Source organism: Archocentrus centrarchus, chromosome 15 (genome assembly GCF_007364275.1).
Source record: "Archocentrus centrarchus isolate MPI-CPG fArcCen1 chromosome 15, fArcCen1, whole genome shotgun sequence".
NCBI lineage: Eukaryota > Metazoa > Chordata > Actinopteri > Cichliformes > Cichlidae > Archocentrus > Archocentrus centrarchus.
The window spans coordinates 26,815,328-26,832,415 of NC_044360.1; the positions used below are offsets into that span (position 1 = coordinate 26,815,328).

The following is a 17,088-nucleotide window of genomic DNA, read 5'->3' on the forward strand; positions in this document are numbered from 1 at the left end:
TGAAAGGATCATCTTTGGCTTCAAGCACAGTGCTGCACAGTGAAAGAGGTCCAACATGTCACCATCACAATGTGGCTGCCACTATGACCTACATCTACTAACGAGCAGCATGAAATGATGCGCTGATCGAGTCAATAATAAACCCAAAACAAATATTTGGGACACCAATAAAGAAGAAAACCCAGCTAAGAGGTAGCATGGAGATGGACAGCCATGCATTCTGGCGTGATGCAGTAGGTATCATCATCATCATCATCGTACAGTCTACATGCATCACACTTGATGTCTTGCTCAAGTTTATTAGATCCATGTCACATAGTGAATACCTCATAAATTTTAAAGCTTTTGTTTGTGAGCAATGGTACCTTCTATGCTGTGCATAGAAAGTAAGCTACCTATTTTAATAGATGATGCTTGTCCTGTGCTGTATTACCCCTAACAGATCTTTCTTTGTTCTTGTTCATTCTTCTTTTTTTTTTCTTTTGCATTCCTGCTCCACTGTTCACTTCAACAAAATAAGATATAAATTGACCAGACATCTATTTAAAAAATTAAACATATACAATAACAGTATTTAACTTTTATAACTGAGGGCAACGCTGCAGCTTTTATTATTCAGTGTTGCACAAAAAGGAAATTCTTCACACATTCAAGTGAGTAAAAATGTACACACATGTTAGAGGAGTCGTTCCCTGTCGGGCACAGCTAACGCATCAAAATGCTGCCAGTTCTTATCTGCCACTCACTCTAAGTGGCAGTCATTAAAAGCACTTGTGTGCAATGTGACTGAGCATGTTCATTGGAGGATGGTGTCAAGAGGTTGTTCTTTCTACTTTAATTACTCCACAGCAGGGTGCTTGCCACAGGAGCTGCGGGCTTTCTTCAGACCGGCGAGAAATTGCTTGAGTTTAATGTAACGATTCTCCCCCCTGATATTAACCAGCTGTGCGTGACACCGGGCTCAAGTGAGGAGATCAATTCCCAGTGACAGCGTCGCCTTCGTCAGATAGGCCGCAGAGCCAGGATGTGAGGGAGAATCACGGACAGGCGCTTCCACCACCGTGGGGGGGGTGTTTGGATTAGACGCTGGTGGCTCGCTGCAGGTGTCTCACCCCGGCTCCCTCTACCACTCTAATGCCTCCCCGTGCTCCTTTCTCCATCTATACATGATACCTGGTAGGGGGGCTAGGTGATCCCGAAGGACGAAGGGGATATATATATATACTTAGGCAGGAGAAAGGTCAGGCGAGCTGAATGTGGCAGGCAAACAGGCAGTGGGGTTCTGGGGGTCTGGGGATGAATCACAGGAGAATTGGTGCATGGCACTGAATGAATAACCCGCCATGGCTCCCCAAACCCCATTATTTCCCTCCTTCTCCAGCGGGGCCTGAAATTCATGTCTGCGCATGCTGCCAGTTCATTAGAGGGAGGATGTCATTCCTCTTCTGGCTGCGGCAGGACAGGCCAGGCGGGCCCCAGGAGGACCCGGCCCTGTTTAATTCCACATCAACCGCTCCACTGAGGGCCTTAATCTCTGCTTGTGTGATCAATACTATATCAGTGTAAATTAAAATGACAATTTTAAAGTAATTAAGCCTGTTAATGCTCGATTCAAATGTCATTATTTGCCTGAGGAGAAGCAGAGGGTCAGAGATGTGTATAAATGGTGCATGTATATCAAGGGGAAAGTGGGTTTTTTGGGGGAAGAGAGGCTAAATTCCAAGCAGTGTCCACAGTGACAGGTGACCCGCTTTAAGTGGCGCAGTCCAATGCTGCTGCCACAACCACCAAAAGGAGGGCTTAACAAAAGCACATTAACTCTCAACCCATGCCGGCCCAGAGATCTCTCCAATTTCAGAGGAGGATAACCCAATTGCTGAAATCTGATTTGTACAACCAAACCCAATTATGGCCATATTAGATGAGAAGTGGCAGGGAGAGAACGCTTGCTGAGCGAGGCAGGAAAAATAGAGAGGGTGGGAGAGGGTGCAGGGGGGGAAAGAAACGTTACACAATAAAAATGCACTTAACTATAGAATGAAGCCCCGCAGTAATTGTGTGATTGGATTATTTTTGTCTCCCTCCTCACTCCGCTTTTGAAAGGCTATTTAGAGTCATTGTTGGAGTGAAATAAATGGGGCCCAACGTTAACCTTGTCCCTGTGTGTGTGTGTGTGTGTGTGTGTGTGTGTGTGTGTGTGTGTGTGTGTGTGTGTGTGTGTGTGTGTGTGTGTGTGTGTGTGTGTGTTCCTGTGGCCTGTCTCATGTGCAGTGAGGTGATGTGTAAGTGAAAAGGAAATGAAATGATCACATTGTTGGTTGTTATTATGACAGGCTCACAGCCCATAGCTGCCGACCCTCCACTCCCTCTTAGACCAGATTCACCAATTACATCCAATTGTACTGGTTAAGGGGCCACACTGAGCCCAACCACCATACTTCTGACTCCAACTATCACTTTGCTTAGATAGGGACCAAACATGTCTAAAAATATAACCTGCACTTTCCACCCTATGGTTCTTCCTTTTCCTCATACCCCTTAACTTCCGCACCTAAAGTCACAAACTTTCCCTGCTGGTGGCCAGTTCGAGCTGTGAACTCAGCCTAATGAAGCGGCTAACAGAATTTCCCCCAGCGGAAAATACCCATCTCTCACAATTAGCGGCTACAAAGTCACGTGTTGACAAAACAAAAGGAGGTGTAGTGATTAAAAGGAAGCCTTTAGCACGGGGGCGTGCATCAGTCATTGATGCGTCTGTCACTGCTCAGCTCATTCAGCAAAAAAAAGAAAGGAAAGCTGTCCTGACACAGAGTGATTCTATGAGGCGGCTCTCACTGTGGCAGTGACAGTTGGAGGAAACGGTTATTTGGCAGTAAATGTCCCACAGTGGTGTGATTCCTTTAGATGAGGGGCTAGTTATCATTCATTCTCATCATCTTTATCTGACATGATCACGTTTAGTGGAAAGCAAATAGTGAAGAAAAAAGAAAATCCAAGCTAATTTTCTCTGAATGAAGTGAAATGAAATGAATTCTGACCACAAAGTTTGCGACACTACAGCACAAACCCTATGCCCTGTCCTCGGTGATGCAGCTCCATGAATTATTAAGTACATGCCAATAGTTAATAGATAGAAAGCCTCCCTGCTGAAAAAACACTGGCAACCTGTGAGGATTTAATTAGCAGGGTGGGTGCCACTATGCATCCCTAATCATGCACCCAGGCGCCTTTCAAGAGGGACGCAGAAAGCTTGGCATTGTATTGGTTTGCATCCAAGATGTCCAATCCATCATGCTGTCTGTTGACTGGTGTTAGCAGAGCCAGCCGTTATTAATTATCAGCTCATTTGGAACGGAGGGGGGTGTTAAGGGTGGAGTGTGGGTTGGAGGTAGTAGGTCCTCTTTGATCAATGTAAGCAATCGCTCCAAGAGAACTCCACTGAGGGTGATTACGGTCAGGCTGGCCTGGCACACTGGATGTTTCTTCTATGAGAGAAGGGGCAGATGCTCCTGGGATGGATATGAGGCAGGTGAGTGGGTTAGTTGTTGATAACTAACTAAAGTATTAGTGTGTTTGGAAATTGACTAAATCTGTCGCTAGCTGTATGTGTCTGGATTAAATGGAGAGAGAAGGAAGCTAAAACAGCTTGTTTTAAACAGTGGAGAGTGGAGAGGCTGCACCAAGCTAAATATAGATTATCTTGAGCTGAGTCAGATAAAGCTACTCTAGTTGAGTCCATAAATAAAAATATAAAGTTAAAAAGGAGCATAAAAGGGCCCTTTCTAATTTAAAAGGTTTTCACTCTTCACCACATTTATGGTCACACAATACTCACAAGCCTATTAGTACACTGAAAGGCCTATGAGCTGTTTTCAGAAATCAACACTGGAAAATGTCAAGAGTCAGGCCTGGAAATTGTTCAAAGTTTTCCTTTCTGACATACGCAAGTAAGCCTACATTACAGTTGTGTTCTCACTTGAAAGATTCTGGTGTAGAGTGCAGGCGGGACACAGGACAACAACTCGCTAACTGTGAATATGACTATCATATACTCTATTCTGATAATCAGTGGAAATCCCACAGACTCTATTAGGGAGCTGCCAGGTTAAAGACTTTATTGTCTGACTGGACATTGGAATGTCTCTAGTAAATTTACTATGATCACTATTCATTTTTCTAATGAATACATTTTCCCAGACCTCCGTACTGAGCTGCAGTGTAGGGGTAAACACACAAAGCTTAATATCTTGCTAAAATTCCAGTTCAGGCAAAAAGGCTGCTTTAACATTTCCGTGTAACACTTCAACAATGTCTCCTTTTATAGCCTCAACAAATGTTCTCAGAAAATGTTATCATATGACTTCTTAGAAATTCTAGACATTTCACTGCTAACTACAAAACCAATTCAAAAAATAAGCTGTGACACTGTGCACAATATGAATAAAAACAGCCTGGGAACTGAGGAGACCAGCTACTGGACTTTTGGGAGAGGAATGTTTTCCTATTCTTGTCTCCTGGCTCTTCCTTGATGTATTTTTCATTTCATGATGCTCCAAATGCTTTCGGCTGGTGAAAGGTCTAGACTGCAGGCAGGCCAGTTCAGCATCCAGACTCTTCTATTATGAAGCCACGTTGATGTAATAGCAGCAATATGTGGTTCAGCATTGTCTTGCTGAAATATGCAAGGACTTCCCTGAAAAATACGTCATCTGGATGGGAGCATGTGTTGCTTTAAACCCTGCTTCGATTTGCTTTAAAAATCTTTCATTATCGATGATGCCTTTCCATATGTGCAAGCAGCCAATTCCACAGACACTGATGCACCCCCATGCCATCAGAGATGCAGGTTATTGAACTGTACGCTGATAACAAAGTGGATGGTGTCTCTCCTCTTTAGTCTGGAGGACGCGGCGTTCGTGTTCTCCGAAGAGAATTTCAATTTGTCTCTCCACAGAACAGTTTTCCACTTTGTCTCGGTCCATTTGAAATGAGCTTTGAACCTGAGAAGACGGTGGCGTTTCTGGAACATGTGGCTTCTTCTTTGCATGATAAAGCTTTAACCTGTATTTGTGGCTGGCACGGTGACCTGTGCTCACAGACAGCGATTTCTGGAAGTGTTCTTGAGTCCTGTTTTAATGCAGTGTCGCCTGAGGGCCCGAAGATCTGACTGATACTGATTTTCAGCCTTGCACACAGAGATTTCTCCAGATTCTTTCAATCTTCTGATCATACAAGGAGCCGTAGATAATGAAATATTCAGGCTTTGTCAATTTGTAGACACAGTTTTTCTGCAGATTAGTGAACCGCTGCCAACGTTTAATTCGGAGAAACTCTGCCTCTCTATGATGCTGTTTATATACCCGATCTGTTACTGACCTGTTGCCAATTAACCTAATTGGCAACAGGTCAGTAACATCCCAACTTTTTAGAGACGTGATATCACTAATTCAAAATGAACTAATATAGTATTTCATGAAATAGTAAAATGTCTCAATTTAAACATCTGATTTGTTTTCTATATTCTACTGTGAATAAACTGAGTTTATGAATGACTGCATTCTGTTTTTAATTTACATTTTACAGAATGTCCCAACTTTTTTAGAATGCAGGTTATAGTTACATTAAATATACTGAAATACCAAATAAATATATTGATAAAACTACCTAAATTAACTCCACATTGATCAGTTACATAATAACACATCTGTGATTTTAAAGCATCATTAACCCCCACAGGTTTAAGCCTAACCCTAAGCTATCAGCACGTGTGAGTTTGACTTTTGAAATTTTTTCTCCCAAGCTGTGGCAATCAGGGGACAAAACATACATTCAAAAAAAGTCCTTTTTGTTTTTCTCCAAAACACAAGTTTGGGATACTTGTGATCAGGGTTATTATAGTTAACGAAAACGAACGAAATAACGAAAACTGAAATTGAAAAAACATTGTCGTTAACTGAAATAAATAAAAACTATAATTAAAAGGAAAAAACGATAACTAATTAAAACTGAATTGTGAGTTTACAAAACTAACTAAAACTAACTGAAATAATCGATAAACTTACTTTCATTTACTTGTTTTTTGGGGGGGGTTTTTAAGCCTTGTGGATTGATATGAAATCATTGTTTCCGCTCTCCGAGTTTAAGCTGGGAGCGCCACAGGACAACTGTGTGAGTGCGCATGTGCGTGCGCTCACCGCGCTGGTCCGCAAAGTAATGGCTGCGGTCTGCCGAGTCCCGTATGGAGGTTCTTTGAGTACAAACACCTGCACACGACCACAAGGTAATTAACACACACAATCCAGCTACACAAGCATAAATGCGGACATGAGGTCGGCAACTTCTGTAGGTTGTGTACAGAGGCCGCAAAGACCCTGCAGGTTTAATTAGCGAGCATCTAACCAAGCTAGCTCCAAAACAGAAGCAGCTTCAGGTGGTGAGAACATCAGGATGCAGCTGGATTTGAGCTTTGACTCCTTCAAAGAGTTTGTTTTTGTTTAACACCACATGTAGGCGTTATTAATCTGCTGCACTGATGCTGAAGTTTATTGTGGAGTTTATTGTAGAATTTATTGAGTTTGGGAGTTCATGTTTTTCTTTGTTTCTCCCTGGTTATGCTCATGTGTGTCCTTAATATTACACAAATTTAGCATGTCTTGTGAACAGTTGGTTGTTGACTATATTTCTTTAAACTGTATCTTTTGTCAAGTTTTCATTACACAATAGTCACTTTTGCGCCTTGAATCTTGCACCTGATTAGGTATGAAAATACTAAAACTAATACTGAAACTAACTGAAACTAACTAAAACTAAGCATGAAACCAAAAATAAAAACTAATAAAAACGAGCAAAACCACTCTGAAAACTAATTAAAACTAACTGAATTAGAGAAAAAAAAGTAAAAACTAACTAAAACTAAACTATAATGTAAAATCCAAAACTATTATAACCCTGCTTGTGATCATAGATGATGACCTAAACTAATGGGGCAAATAATAATACAAATAATTATAGTGAAATAGTAGAAAAGAACGCAGCAGCAAGTAAAAAATATTTAAGTTGGTCTTATACTTTTGATGTTGTCAAAAGTTGTCACGCATTATAACTAAATAATACAGCATAGTAGGGCCTCATCATGGTGGTTATGTCTAATGTACGGATGCTTGCTTGAGTGTGTGATGCATGTCAGTGAAGAATGGAGTGGGGGGGTGTTTTTCCTCCTCAGAGAGTGGGTCTGTGAGAACTGTGAGGACTTTCAATAGACAGAGGATTATGGAAATCAAAGCTGAGAGATTAGCTAATGGGAATATAATGGCCACTGACAGCCTGGGTCAGCTGGGCCATGCAAATGAAGCAACTATAGCTGGTGGAGGAGGAAGAATCGATATGTATGGACAAAGTGCTGCCTGGAGATAGCCCTATATCAGTAACAGCTGAAACATACACACACACACACACACACACACACGGAGTGAGGGCCTGAAGCCAGCAGACAGAAGTGAGCTTTCAGCAAGAGGACCCGGCTCAAGTGGGGAAGAGGAGATATCGCCAGCTCTGGCCCCGCTCCCTCTCACTGATGTCAACAGGCAGCATGTGATTCTCCCCAACGCCTGGCTCTCATCCCCACTGACACAGCACTGAGATGCAGATACTGGTGCAGCCTCACTCTCCACGCTCCATCAAATATCTATTCATCCCTCTTCGGTCCCAAAACAGAACAAACGTCCTTGTAGACAATCAATAGCGCTGCGGCCGGGATGGCCAAGTATTACGACAGAATTTAGACACACTAAGTAGTTTATTTTCCTACAGACTCCGGACAATCTGACATCCGCCATTTAGGGTGTGCAGATATTAACCTTCTTCGGATGTATGAGGTAAAGTGGAAGTCGTAAAAAACGATTGAGTGGGACACATGACGGCTTTCATCATCAAACTAAATGGAACATCGCCTCTCTTATATATCAGAATACCAATTCTGAGCATGTCAGAGAAAATTTCAATTTCAGGTGGGAGCGGCGGGACTCTGGCTCCCCGCGCCTGGCCTCTCCCCTCTCATTTTCATTCCTGCCCGCTCGGCGCAGCCATTCATCAGGATCCGGGCAGAGGACACCTCCCGCCTGCTCACAAATGCATGGAGCAGGCAATAAAATTAACCTTGTGGCAATTGTTTTCCCACCCGTTTGATGGCCCCGTGTCAGCTCATCTGTTACGGCAGAAAAGGAATAAAAAAGTCAAACTCGGATGTGCAAAAAATTATGACTTGCAGGGAGGCGGTGGGGGGATACCTGAATATAGCCGAGCTAATGCCAGATTATTGAGTCAAAACCCAATCAATCAGCGTTAGGGAGTATCTGAAAACATGTTTGCTGTTGATTTGTGTCTGGGAACAATAAAGAGCACTAAGAGTCTGCAGGGTGGGCATTATGAAGACTACTGAGCAAAAAGATGGTGTGATGTTTTTACAACTTAGCAAGCCCCTCCATCCCTGACCTGGCCCTTTCACTGGACAAGACCAAAGAGGGAGGGAAGGAGGGGGGGAGGGGAAAGGTGGTGGGTGAGGATGGGGGGGGGGGGGGGGGGGGGGGGGGGGGGGGGTAAAATCCTTCAGAGGGTGTTTATTTGCTCTCAACACCACCTAAGCGATCAATATTTTTAATTTGGGTCCGAGTTATTATTTTTCACATCACTGCGCTGGGGAGCAGAGTAAAGTGGCTCATATTTTAGCACTAAAAAGATCGATATGACAGGCTCACCTTCACTCTGCCCCCTCGGTGGCTGCGGGGCTGCACATCATAATGGACGGTGGCGAGGTACAGCCGGCCCGCCTCGCGCTGGAATCACATCATTATCTGAGGCTGGAGACACCTCGCTACCACCACCCCACCCTGCCGCACACGCACACCACAACATGCCACCCTCCGCCACGGGACAACGACACGGCCACCTCAACTGATTTACTCTCGTCGACCAGATCCCGTCCTCGCACACAGGTAAACGCTTCATCAGAGGGTGTGTTAGAGAGGCTGGCGCAGCAGGGATCCAGGAGGGTAAAGGCTCAGCTGCCCCACACACTTCACTCCTTGTAATAAATGCATCAATTTCTCCACTTCTTTACACAACCCATTAATTATATCTACATTTTCAGTCAAAATATTTTCACAGAGAGGAGGCCCGCTCCCTTCGGCCTCATAATTCACGTGTGATGGCAGATTCATTGATTGTCGCTCAACACATGTCCAAAGTGTGTGTGCTTTTTTTTTTTTTTCTACGTGCATCCTTGCACTGTGTCTGAGTGTGTGTGTGTGTGTGTGTGTGTGTGCGTGTGCGCACTTATATCTGCCCCCGAGAGTATGAATGATGGTCGTGGAGAGTTATGGCCCGGCGATATTACCGAGCTGACATCTACTCCATTCAAGTGGCCTCAGTCGGTGCCGTACTTCTCACCATATTGAAATAAGAGCTCTCTTAGATTTAGTTTGCAATATTTTAACCTGCTTATGTGCCCACTGCGGCTTTTTTAAACACAGAGCTGGGAGGCAGAAGAGGAAGATAAGGATGGTAGATGCTGCTGCTAGTTAACTAGACCCCTCCTCTATGACCCCACTTTATCTGGAATGTATATATTCTGGATATGCAACCTAGATTGCATCCTAATAAAAAGGCAGAGCAAGGGGCTGATATAGGATCAGTTAAAAAAAAAGAGAGAGAGCGAGAGGGAGAGGGAGAAAGGCAATAAATGACATGGATTTCTGGGCAATAGCATAAACACAGTGAGACTGAAGTCCTGTCAGCACAGAGAGACATTAAGTGTTCATAAATTCCTGGTTGAGGAGAGAGGGACTGACAATTGCATTACAGCACACATCATGGAGAAGAATTAAGGAATCACCTCTGGAGGAATAGGAATAGGCTAGGCCGGCTCTACTAAGCAGAAATCTGAATGTAACCTAGTCAGGAAATGCAGAAACTAAACATATAGTGGATGCGGCTAATCCTAAAAATAAAAGCCTTAATGTTTACTTTGGGAGACTTCAGGTGGGGTTTCTCTGTGTAAAACTGGGACTTTTAAGCTTTCGGTTCTCTCAGAAGCATTTGCTTAACCTGCACAAGGCTGTTCTGGCTTTACAATAAGCTTTTAAAGTAGTTTTCTTTTACCCTTTTCAACAGGATCTAGCTGAGCCTACCCTGTCAAAACAGCACAAAACACACAGAACAGCTTCCCTCCCGCGCTGAGCTGAGACTGTTTATTATCTTTAGTGGTCAGATAGTTAGATTTTACTTCCACGTCATGCCAAACATACTATTATATATCAGCAAAACAGCCCCAAAAATGTAACACAAACCCGAAACACAGAAAAAGTTACAACATACACTTTTAAATACTGAGGTCAAAAAAAAGTAAAACTTGCAACAAATTACTTAAATAGCAAACTATGTTTATCCCAATAATATATCTAAATTATTTTTGTCCCATTAAACAAATTATTTCTGTGTTTCTGAGATACCTGCTTCCTGTTTTTCATCTTATTTTATTACTGCGCATTTTCATTTTCACTGCAAAGCACTTCAAATTCATCCATTCGTTCACGATACCCACACCCACCTGTGGAGTGGTTCTCAAACTTTATCTTACCCTCTTCAGAAGTTTAAAGAGCTGCTGGCCTCTTCCCACCCCCACCCTAATGCTTTTTAATAAATTATTAGCAATAAAAAAATGATTCAATTCAGATTTCAGAGAAATAAAGGTCTGCATGATAGCATCAGCAAACTGTTGCTCGTTTATTTTCCGTTCATAAATCATATTCATGTAACTTAGTTACACACAGTGTTTTGCCTCTGGGCTCCATCCTTTGGTGGCTTTGTGCCCCAACAGCACTGGAGCCTCTATGGATTGTGGGAGGAAACTGGAGCAGCTGGAGAAAAAAAAAAAAAAAACCTAAACAGGCTCAGAGAAAACACAAATTCGACTAACAGATTAAAACCCCAGAAGCTTTCCAGCTATGACGTGACAGTGCTAACCTCCGCGCTGTGCTGCCCTGCTTCCAATGTCATATACATATGAAATTAGATTTCATACAAATTAGGAGTCTGACCCAAGACTTCCACTGTCATCCTGTCCTACTTAGCAAAGCTGGTCTGCTGTAAATGTATACCTGTCAAAATCCTCGTTCACCTGAGAGAAGACTCAGCCCCGGTGGTTTTACAACTTGAAGGTAATTTATTTTGAAGTAATAAACTGAACATCTGCTCTGATGCAACCTCACAGTTAAAGCTCCCTGTTTCCAAACAATCTAAGCTGCTCACTGCAATCACACTAGAAATCCATTCAAATTTGCAGTTTGTGCACACTTGACCACGAGACTCTGGGAGAATTAAACAAGCACAGCAGTTTTCTCCGACCTTCCAGCACAGCGAGTCAAATCCAAGACAAAAATGAAACTGGACAAAGTACTTGAACATTTTAACGCCGTCTCAGAGGGAGAAAACGTCTGCAGATACATTCAGTATTCAGACATGCACAAGCACAGGGTAAAAAGACAGTGGTCTCCTGTCAAGGCATGGAGCCTGATTTATCCTCTGTCTCTACTCTCATTCCACAGACATGAGGGAAGCCTTTAATTTCCCATTAAAATGCCCTGGAACAACTGAGGGCTGAGGAGGCACGGCGTGCCGCTCTGTGTGGACAGCTTGATTAGGCTGTGTGACTGTGGTAGGTGTCCTTCTGTGCAGGCGTTTCTGTTAAGCTGCAGAGACACCGCAGCAAAGTGTGTGTCAGGACGCAGCAGCATCAGCGCACATCACTCCAGATGACACAGGCCGCAGCTCCAGGGCCAGGCCTACGATAAATATTAATGGCCAAGAACAAGTGGATTGGGAGTTGAGTTATCAGGGCGGGCCTTCCTAATTGACATTTTACCTGCTGTATACCTTAACAGGGCTGTAAAACACCAGGCCGGGGCTCAGCCGTAGGGGGGAACATGTCAGTCAAGCTCTTCCCCGGTACCGCCGCCTTCCTCTGGGAGGAGAGGAGGAGCTACCCGCCCGTCTGGGCTCTCTCACTGTTCAGATTTGACATCAAGGTGTTACATGGAGACATTATTACGGTTTCATGTAGAGAAACTAAAACACGGTAAATGTAAAAGCCTGCATGCAGCTTTTGATTTGTTCATCAGTTTGGACTTTGGCAGAAACTAAATACTTACATAATAAATATTAACTAAAAAAAAAGCCCTATAAAAAGCTTAATTAGGCTTTGATGTTTTTATTGTTTGTTTTTATTGATATTGATGTTTCTATGTTTTCATTATTTGGCATTATTCAAATTAAGCGTGCTCCTATTTAAACTGACCTTTGTGGTTTTTAACATTCCTTTTTGAGCTTTATGTTTCTTCATATTTCATCAGTTGTGTGTCAGCTAATGATTATTGACTTGAAAAAAATCAATTTATTTTAAACAAAAGTACAGATTAAGAATTCCTTGCTTTTCACTAGCTTAAAAACTGGAAAGTAAAGATAAAAAATGTCCATCATGTTTTCTTGGTTTAGGCATTAGGTTAATTATCAAGTTGCGATGAATCGATTACTGCGAGAAAATAAATCGACTGTCTCATTACTGAGCTTCACGCACACATTTATAAATTACATTCCCCTCTTTAAGAGACACACAAATGCAGCTTACACACACTCTCACACAGACACTCTGGCCTTTACCATACACTTGTGACATTACAACACAAATCATCCAAAACATTCACTCGTCTAGTCCCAAAAAAACGCTTAACACTAAACACACACACATATACATATACAGCTGCATGCAGAAAACACAGCAACACACACACTCGCGCCAAGTGGAATCTCAGGACCCAGAAATGTGTTCCCACTTACATTATCTGAAAATTGACAGGCGGGGCAGACAACAAACAATTATTCCCCGAGCACAGGGGGGAGGAAAAAAAAAGATCGAAGACTGAGAAAACAAATACGGGTGATGTCATCGAAGCTAAATGGCAAGCACTGTGTGAGAAAGACTGGAGAGTCTATTCATATTTACTGTTGCCAGGATTTCAATATCAACATCATAGAAAGCACATCAGATGTTTCTCTTTCCGCTGACTGACTCACAAAGACGCGCACAAGCTGCCATCTCTGTTTGACGAAAATGAAAATACAACCAAAAAAAAAAAAAAAAAAAGGTTAATCCATAGACAAACACCATTAAATAAACAGCTTGTAATTCTGAGATATTAGCGGCGCTTATGTGAAATGGCAGATAATTAGATTTCGGAAAGGCCAGTGTTTGTAATATTTTTTTGAAAAGAGCAAATGTGACTCGGTGGGTGCTGTGATTTATGAGCGTTTGTGGAGGTGCAGCGTAGCGTGGCGATAATGCTGAAAATTTTGAGGAGATGCAGGCAGTGATCACAGACAAACTGGGGCCGCAGTCCATAACTGGACAACATGCACAACATCTATATGTCATTTCGTAGTTCATCTGCATAATCTCCTGGGAATGTAGAGATCATCATCTGATGCACCTGCAGCCTGGTCACTATCAGAGTGTCAGCCATAAAGCTGCAATATAAACCATGCTTCCTTGTGGAGAGAGAACAGCACTCAAAGCCTCTGCTGCTGGTGTTATAATTGAGCATTTGGCTCCACCTAGAGGCCACAACAGCTGTTCAGCAGCAGGAGGAGGTATGGAAAGAGTCGTTCAAAAAAAAAAAAAAAAGGTAAATTATAAATGTCCACTTTAAAGTAATATATGTCCAGAAACCTGTACAAAACAGGACAAGTATGCCCCCCCCTTCTATTATTGTGCTTTGTTTAGGAATCAATGGTTTACTAATCAATACTGAAACAGTCCCCAAGCAGTTTCAAGCCTCAGCTAAACTTATTTCTAGATATCTACTGCCACCTCGTGGTCATTTGCGTTTACTGCATGTGAATGAAAACCTCAGCAGCCTACTCCACATATACTTCTCCATCCACATCACAATGAAAGGATGCCATTAAACTATTAGCTCTGTGACAGGTGACACTTGCTAGTAAGAACACAGGTGCAAAGCTGTCTCACAGCTGCTGATGTGTCACCCAGTCTTTGAAAATGAGGCATTCTTTCACTTATATACTCATATCAAACCCAAACCAAGCACTGTGGTTGATGATTTCCACACACTCAGCTCATATGTAACAATTAGACCACATAGTGTGCGACAGCTTTGAGTTCATGTTCTATTACAGAAAACAAAAGAGTGCAATGCCACCAGTGTCCTATTTTAAGAGGGTACTGTGGTGGTATCTTAGTTACCTATCAAATTTACACACGCATCAACCTTCCCTGATAGCGACATTAGAATTCACACGCAATCAGTAAAGGGTGGGTGGGGTGGAGGCGGGGGTCGTCTAGACTGGTGTAACTAATACTGTTTATAGTTCTTCCTGTGAAATGTGTGATCAAAACGCTTTGAGCTACAGGTTTTTTAAACTTCTTTAACATTTTAGGGTACAAACTGCCTGAGAGCAGAGTTCCAGTTTGATGGAACTAGTCTGGGGTCTACGGCCTTTAAGCTGTGCTGACATTAAAAGTTAACGGGGAATATTTCTTATTCTTATTCACTGGTAACGCTTGTATCGAATGTATGTATTCGTATAGATTATTCCTTTGGTTAATCGAGTAATTGGATAAGAAATACTTTTGTATTATTAATGAGCAATAACAAATATTCAAAAGAGAAAAAACAGGTCTTTTAAAATGAAATGCTCATTGGTTTCCTTTTTAAAAAATGCAGTTTTTAATCTGTCAAAACTAAACCCTTTCATTGTTATTCATGCGCCACATCAAAATCACAGTTTTTTTTTTAAAGAAAACATTTTCTTAAATGCAAAAATAAATAATCAGTGCAGTAATATCAAATACAATAAGGTATACATACCACCTAAACTTAGGCCTAAAATAAAATAGCCTGAAAGGCTTTCTTACATCAGTAGGAAGCAAAAGAAATAAATAAAGGAGTTCTGACAGTGTTGTAACTCCTGGCTGAGGTAAATTTGTGTGTGTGTGTGTGTGTGTGTGTGTGTGTGTGTGTGTGTGTGTGTGTGTGTGTGTGTGTGTGTGTGTGTGTGTGTGTGCGCGCGCTCAGAACTGAGGTGTTTCCTGCTGCAGATGTTCTGAGGGTGTACATGTTAAAAATTAATCCATCCATCTTCTTCTTCAACATGGTCTAGTACCACCCGTGTCCCTCTTTAGACTCCCCCCTGCTTGCTGCAGGTTTCACTGTGATATAAAGCAGGACGGCTGTCGACAGCCTTCAGCGAGCTGCCTGATTTAAACATGGGGTCAGACTAAGCTAACAGTTCATCTGCACATTTTAACTTCTGTAGCTTTACTGCACATTTTTGCTGTATAAAGCAAATGAATGGAACGGAGCAGCTACAAAGTTTGCTTTTCTTCATGTTGGCGCTTGTTGATCAGAAACGCTTGTGCAAAAAACATGGCTTTCTCCCTTGTTTCACAATATTCAAACTCAGACCATTTTTTTTTGTTTAAGGAAACATGGTCTATATGATTACATTTGGCTCAGACACTCGCCCTCTGACGACTGGATACTAATACACAATATTCAAGGACATTAGAGAAAAAGTGAGGGAGAAAGAGAGAAATCATCCTGCAGAAAAACAGAAAATAGAGAAGACACAGAGGGAGAGCAGAGAGATGTGAAAAGCAGTGGCTGATGGGGATGGCAGAGATGAAAATGAGGCAGGAGCACTGCACACCTGGAGTAAAGCCACACAGCAGCCGATACAATCGATCAAATGGCACTTACTGTGAAATGCTCCTGGGATTTGTAGTTCTCATCGAGGTAGACGCGGGCTCTGCTGTACTCGTTCATGACATCACTGGACAACAGCTCTCTGAAGGACAGAGCACACACACGGACACACCAGGTCATACGTAAGCAAAAAGAATTCAAACTAACCCGACAAAGTCAAGACGCGGCCCCGGCTAAAAATTTGCAGTGTGGACATCCATGTCTGATGTGACCAGTGGAGGGAGTAGTCCGCACAGTTTAAGGGGACCACTCCCTTGTTCCACGGGCTATCAAATGGGAGTTCCCCTATCAGACAAACTGCTCTCCAATTAGCATTATGATCAAAACAATCAGACAAAGTTATGAACACAACACTTACTTCACAAAATTATCCACATGTGACATGGACGCCTCATAATTCTTCCCACCAACCTCCTGACAATGCAGTGCCACGAAGTGCGGCTTGTGCGACTGTACTGTCTGTAATGAAGGACAGAAAAAAGCACAGGTGAAAACAGAGCAAGCAGGACAAACACTTCCATATCACTTCTTTTTCCTTTTTTTTTTTAATTCAAGCGCGTCGATAACAGTTGTAACGACAATGCAAGCACGCCCATTTTCACATAATAAACAAAGCTAAATTTGAATAATTCAGTCAAGTGTAAAACCTATATGAGTTGGCACCTGGGCCTCTACAATTCTTCCTAACTTGCCTCTGTGACGTGCTACTATATTTACACAAGACAAAGTGCCTCGCTAATGTAGGCAGAAGGCACTTAGTGAGCTTGTTCCACAGGCGTAACGCTGGCCCTTCTTCATCTACAACCAGGGATGGGCCTACAGATCTGTATGTATGTACAGCAGGGTGTGACAGATGCTCACACACCACCATTAGTGCTGACACCTCACTCAGTATACCAATAACAACTGCACTGTTCCAGCAATACATCAGGGATCCTTATTAGAGTGTGGGCAAGACTCCAGGAAACAAAAAAAAAGTGATGATTTTTAATATAAATCTGTGTGTATGTGTGTGTTATGTTATTAATCCAAATTGGTTTTGACATATATAAGGTGAAAGTGCTAACATCCACTTCCTGCAAGCTAGCTCAACCTGAGTCACATGACCTTATATTACGCTCCCTCTTACACTTTGTGAGTGTTTGTGAGCACCCTGTCAGAGGTGCTCGGAGTGGCTGACTTCTAATGGAAAATCAATAGCAGCGAGTGATTTACAGCATTCACAAGCACTCACAGGGTCAGCCCTGTGGATGTC

The 17,088-nt window shown here is 42.5% G+C and overlaps 1 protein-coding gene across 2 annotated transcripts in view; it reads right to left on the reverse strand.

Moving 5' to 3' along the window:
• Positions 1-17,088, reverse strand: part of inpp5a (inositol polyphosphate-5-phosphatase A) — a 147,567-nt gene that overhangs the window by 75,486 nt on the left and 54,993 nt on the right. For both annotated transcript variants that reach the window (XM_030748132.1, XM_030748133.1), the window contains exons 3-4: positions 16,192-16,292; positions 15,828-15,915 (exon numbers count right to left, since the gene is read on the reverse strand). In XM_030748132.1, the coding sequence (XP_030603992.1) occupies positions 15,828-15,915; positions 16,192-16,292 (189 nt within the window). The remainder of the gene's footprint in view (positions 1-15,827; positions 15,916-16,191; positions 16,293-17,088) is intronic.